The sequence below is a fragment of the Sminthopsis crassicaudata genome, chromosome 3, assembly GCF_048593235.1.
Source record: "Sminthopsis crassicaudata isolate SCR6 chromosome 3, ASM4859323v1, whole genome shotgun sequence".
Lineage (NCBI taxonomy): Eukaryota > Metazoa > Chordata > Mammalia > Dasyuromorphia > Dasyuridae > Sminthopsis > Sminthopsis crassicaudata.
The window spans coordinates 222,427,834-222,433,833 of record NC_133619.1 but is presented as its reverse complement, the minus strand read 5'-3'; the positions used below and the strand labels follow the sequence as shown (position 1 = coordinate 222,433,833).

The window sequence follows — 6,000 nt, the reverse complement described above, 5'->3', positions numbered from 1 at the left end:
TTTAGAGGGAAAGAGAAAGAGATTTCACTGGGTACCCTAAGCAAAATTGGCTTTCTAACGGAGGGAAAGGATTGACAAAATTGGACGATACCAAGATTCTCAGAAACGACCGGGGAGAAATCAGTTTCCCGGCCAGTCCAACCACAGAGCACTGCGGACGTCCTCTCTGGTAGATCCAGGCATATTCCCATGCTGGCAATGGTTAAAGCAGCAGGACCAGACTGATGTCTCCTCCCTTGGAATTGGGAGCCGGGAAGTCAGGATCAGGCATCTCCAGGCCCTTATCATGGGCCAGCCCAAAAGGATTCAGCAGCCGCCCATCCTGCCCCTGGTGCGGTTTCCCTTCCCGGCTGGAGCCTCCAGGACCGAGCCAGAGCGTAGGAGGAAGAGGGGTTGGAGCTGCCCCAAAAGGAGGAGACTTTGGGAGAGGGAGGAGGAGGAGGAAGAGGTGGAGGAGGTGGAGAAAGTGCTGCTACTCCCTGCCCCTCCCCATCCCCCCCGCGTGGGAATAGCCGACGGGGTGGGGGGAGGAGGAAAGGGGAGGAGGGAGGAGCAGCAGCAGCAGGAGGAGGAGGCAAGGGCCAGGCTCTAGCTCTCCTTCCCCTCCTCCTCCCCGATATGGCCAGTGACGAGGAATGAAGATGGCCGGGAGAGCCAGTGGGATGGAGGAGCCGTCGGTAGCAGCAGAGGCGGTGGCGGCCTCGAGGCTGTGATCCAGCGCTAGGTAAAAGAGCTGCTTCGGACTGCCTCGAGGGCAGGGACCCCCTGGCCTGCGGACGGAGGGTCAGCGGCCGGAGTGGGAGACAGCGGAGGGGGTCCCGGGGGAAGTCTAGGCGGTGGCTGGAGAAGGGGCCCGGTCCAGGAGTTCTGCGAGAGTGCCGAGCGCGGCGGCGGGACTGGTTCGCAGGCTCCAGGTTCCGAGCTGCCCCGGCACGGGCGGAGGAGAGCCGGGGACAGCGGGAGCGGGCGGAGGATGAGCCCTGCGCGGCTGAGGAGTTGCTGCTGTCGACCGCCCTTCCTGCTCTGCCCCTTCGCTCCCCGCGCCTCCTGCGCTGGTTGGGACAGTTGTTAGTGCTGGAGGAAGAGGCGGAGGAAGCGGCGGCGGGGGGCGGCCGGGGCCCGGGCTGGGCAGCTGCAGCTGGCCCGGCCCGGGGCGGGGAGGCGGCGGTGGCTGCGGCGGCGGCGGCTACAGAGCCCAGGGGCCCAGGGACTGTGTGGCGGGGAGGCGGCGGCCGGGGCCGGGTCACCATGCCGTGGTTGAGCGGGGGCCGACGGCGGAGGCAGCAGCAGCAACAGCCGCAGCAGCAGCAGCCTCAGCAGCAGCAGCCACAGCAGCCGCCGCCGCCGCCGCAGCAGCAGCAGCCGCCCCAGCAGCAAGGGGGGCCCGGGCAGCCGCCGCCACCGCCGCCCCAGCCGCCGCAGCACCGGGGCCGGGAGAGCTCCGAGCTGCCCCTGCCCGCAGGCTGGGAGGAGGCGCGGGACTTCGACGGCCGCATCTTCTACATCGACCACAACACCCGGCAGACCTCTTGGATCGACCCCCGGGACAGGTAAGGCAGGGATTCAGTCTGTGCGTGTGTGTGTGTGTGTGTGTGTGTGTGTGCGTGTGTGCGCGCTGGAGGAGGGGGAAGGGGCGGACTAGCTAAGATGCTCCCCTCGCTGCACCCAGGAATCTCAGCGGACGCTACCAGTAGTTATGGCAAGGGATGAAAAACTCCGCAGAGGTGGTTTGCCATCTCGTGCACGGAGCAGACTCTTATTTCTCTCCCACCCCTTTTTTCCACCCGTCCCCCTCCCCAAATCGAGGGGGGGGCAGGAAGTTGGACGTAATGAACGAAAGCCCACCCCTGTTGGCTCCACGAAGTTTTTGGACCCGGCTTGGGGCTGGGGGAGATCCCGCCCCGCTGTGCATGGGGTTTGGAAAGTTGTGTTTGGAAAGACTGGCGATGAGGAGCTAAGTGAGGGTGTCGTTGCAGCTTTCTCTTGGGGGAATGAGGAGCTTCCCAGCTGCCGGGGGCAGGGCAGCCTTGGTCCTTCCCCCATGTCCCAGATGGAGGAGCGGATATTCTGACTCGGTTCCTTCACGTCAGACTCTTTCAGTAGATTAAGAACTTGGACGCTTGGAATTTCCTCTTCTCGTGTGTGATGGATGCTTTTTTTTTTTTTTTTCCTTTTTCCGATGGCGGTTTCGCCCAGTCCTCCTGCATGCCTCGGGTGGCCCGAAAAAAAAGAGTCCTCCCAAATCCCATAGCAGTGCGGCCGACGCAGTATCGATTATCTCTAATAATCTCATCCGAGGCTGCAGGAGCAGGGATGAGGCTCCTCCGGGTGCTGGGTTTAGGGAGAGCGCCGCGCTTCGCTTCGAAGCACTTTAGCTGCAGGATTTTTAATTGGTGAGATGAGCTGTCCGGCAGGAAAACACAAATCTCTGCCCTTGTCTTTGGTTCGAGCTTTGTTTTCATGTAACTGTCCTTACTACCCGGCGAGGTAGAGCTAATATTTACAAACTTTAGAGTTTGATGTCCTCCTCTTCTTCTAACTTTTTCCTATCTCTTCTAAAAGGGCTTCGGTTTTAGAGTCACTTCAAATTAAAATGAATACAATTCAAATTTGGGGACTTGATAAGAATTTCCTTATGTCCCTTGAGGGAGGACCCTGATGTGTTGGGAAATAACTGGAAATGAGAGCAAAGTAAAGGAAAAAAATTTAGAAAGTACTTTAGAAAAGAAAATTCGTAGTAAATCCTTAATAGCTAGAGACTTCCAAATTCATGGCCAAATTTTACTTCATTTAATGAAGTTTCATTTTAATCAAGTTTTGTGCTCTTAGTAAAAGAATCTAAGATTAAATGTAAAACCAGTCAAGTTAGTATTGCAAGACTGTTCTTAATGCTTTTAGAGAGAAATATAAGTTCTTAAGTATAGATGTGTACTAAAATCAAGTATTTCATTTTGTTATCTGATACCTTTTCTGACCTAAAACAGTTTCTGAAACTTCTGACTTCTTATAGAGCCCAAAAGGAAGTGCTATAGACCTTCAGTGCTTTATTTATTTATTTATTTTTTTGAAAGGACTTCTTCCTACCTATACTAGAAAGGAAATACTTCTGGGCATTTTGTTACTTTGAAATAAACTCTTTGAGAGGAAACCCTATTCCTTTGCTTCCTGATCACTATTGATTCAGAACTCTTCTTTCTCTCTCTCTCTCAAAGATTCCTTCTATTTTGTTTGGATTCCTTAGAACTCTGGGCTCAGAAACAAGTATAAAATGAGATCCAATTTTATAAGTGAAAGAAATACTTAGTGTAAAGGTATTTTGGAAATCAGGTGAGATCATATTGTAATTTTAACCAAAAGCCCAAGCCACAGCTGTTTGAGAGCTATCAAGGCTGAGACAGTGCTGGAATTGGTAGCATTCCTTGGAATGTAGAGCATTCTTAATTTTGTACTTTGCTTATTTCTTTTAAGTACACAAAAACAAAAAATTAAATCTTATTTTCCTTTGAGGAAATATAAGATTATTTCAGGAGGATAATGTGAGGGGGGAAAAAAAACCCTCTTTTTGTTTTGGTGATTGTAATTTGGTGTAGAATTTACAATAAATATAAATGTAAGCATTGTGTTTACAATTGTTTAAATAACATAAATGAGGGTTGGTAAATGGAGTATGCAGAGGCAAATAAGATAGAAGTATGAATACTTATTTCCCTTTGCTATCATTGTTATAATACATTTCCCTCCTCTCCTTGATTTTTAAAAATTATTTTGGAGAATTTTTGCCACAAAATGTCTTTTTCATCTTTTAAAATTTAGTTTTTGTGGCTAATGACCTTGCTTGTGTTAATTTAATATTCTTCTAGGGGTTGATTTGAACCCCTGAACTGGGCATGTGTTAGTTAACTAAAGTCAATGAACTAAAGTCAATATTTTAGGTTGTAGTAAATTAAAACTATGTCTATGCTTTTTATATGAGACAATGTTTTTATAGTAAATGAAAATGCAACAGGGGACAGTTTGAACTTCAGCTCCCATAATACCTTGCCAGAAATATGTATGGAATGTTAAGCAGGCCACAAACGTTTAAGTGGAGTCTCTGTTAAAGATTGCAATAGTAATGGTTGCAGTTCCTCTTTTTCACAACACAACATTGCTCATTTTTTATTAGTGCCTGGTTATCCTTTAAGTTGTAATTAATTTTTATTATATGTTGAGAACTGTGCTTTCAAGCTGAGAATTTTTCATATATGACTGACACTGTTTAATATTGTTTGGGATACACTGGCAAGAAATATATTACCTCCAGTCCCTTAAAGTTAAAAAATTTTGTCCTGGTGTTGTTGCCTCACCAAAAACTGGTGGTAAATAGGGAGCTAATTAGAGAGAAAGAACACAAATAAAATCTTTCTTAAGAGAGTTAAGTTATAGAAAAAAGAATTAATAGAATGGATTAAGAAAAACCAGTTGATTATTACTGCTATATGTTCAAAGCCTTTTCATATGGAACTAAACATTTCAATAGCATTAAATTACCTTAAAATTTAAAAATTAAAAAAAAAAAGAAAAAGCTTTGAAATTGGCTAAAAAAGATAAATTTCAACTAATTTTTTGTGTCTAGAATAGTTCCATGTGTTTAGGTTCTGTTAGGTTGACCATTAATGAATTATGAGAACTGAAGTTTCTTGGTGTCAAAACCAGAATTCATTCCTATATTACAGTGTTTAGGTATATGGCTAAAATATCATGCTTTAAGAAACAATGGAGTTGTGCAGATAAAAATTACCTTCAGGTTTTCTATGATGTGGAGTGTTTTTTTTTTTTTTGTTTGTTTGTTTTTTTTTAACATTTATTTATTTTTTTATTGACAAAACATAGGCAAGGGTAATTTTTCAATATTGATTCTTGCAAAAACTTCTGTTCCAACTTTTCTCCTCCTTCCTTCCACTCTGTCCCCTAGTTGGCAGGTAGTCCCATACATGTTAAATATTTAACATTTATTTTTGTAACAAGTTAACTAGAATTTTCACCTGAAAATTTTGGAATTCAAAACTAATTTTGTAATTGAAAAAGGTTAATGTATAATTTACAAGTCTAGCAGTTTCCTTGAGTCACAGTTATAAGGATTACTTTAGCAGCTAGTGTTGTGTGTACAGAATACCAAACAGTATTTAGAATTTATGTGAAGCCACAGAATCAACTTAATGTTTTTTAATTGTTTCTGAACTCTGTTGGAAATAACTCAGTTTCTGATGTATTAGAATTTTTTGATACGTTATGAGAAAGTCTGTTGGACTTTCTTCTTCCATGAGATCCCTAATCAATGAAATCACAGATTCAGAGCACTAGGCTTGGAATCAGAAATATTTCTTTTTGAGTTCACATCTAATTTCAGACACTTACCAGCTATGGGCTAGTATACCTTGAACAGCTCACTTAACCCTGTTTTCTTCAGTTCCTTGTCTGTGAAATGAACTGGAGAAGGAAATGGCAAACTACTCCAGTGTCTTTGCCAAAGAAACCCAAACACCCCAAAACCCCTCCCTAAACCACCAAAATGGGGTCTTGAAGAGTCACATGTGACTAAATTGATAGAACAACAGCATTGTAAATGGTTATTGTGGTTAAGAGGTTGTAGTATAAAGCACTTAAGGTTATGATTTGGGGAACATAGTTTGTACTCAATTTATGGTGTCGTTTTGTGGCATCCTGAATAGAGTCAATCTTTGGGGCCAGGAAGTTATATTCAAGTCCTCTGATATGTTTGGATTGTGTGATGCTGGGTAAGTCATTGTCTCCTGTTACTCTAAGCAAAACTCAAAGATGGTAAGTTGTTAAGGTGACTTGAATTGGTTGAGGGAGTTTCCTCCATAGTGATTTCCTTATGCCAACTATATCACAGGTCCACTTCTTGAGGCCTATCTCTATGGTGATCTAGTATTTTGGGAGTAAGTTAGTTTTTGGTAGGTAAAAAATTTGGAAGTAAGCAGTGAGCTATTCTGAGAG

At 45.0% G+C, this 6,000-nt stretch overlaps 1 protein-coding gene across 4 annotated transcripts in view; it reads left to right on the top strand.

Annotated features, from left to right (window-relative positions):
- The first annotated feature begins 986 nt into the window (after positions 1 to 986).
- The window catches only part of WWC3 (WWC family member 3), a 176,752-nt gene continuing 171,738 nt past the window's right edge, over positions 987 to 6,000 (top strand). For all 4 annotated transcript variants that reach the window (XM_074300025.1, XM_074300024.1, XM_074300023.1 and 1 more), the window contains exon 1: positions 987 to 1,550. In XM_074300025.1, the coding sequence (XP_074156126.1) occupies positions 1,249 to 1,550 (302 nt within the window). In that variant the 5' untranslated portion in view covers positions 987 to 1,248. The remainder of the gene's footprint in view (positions 1,551 to 6,000) is intronic.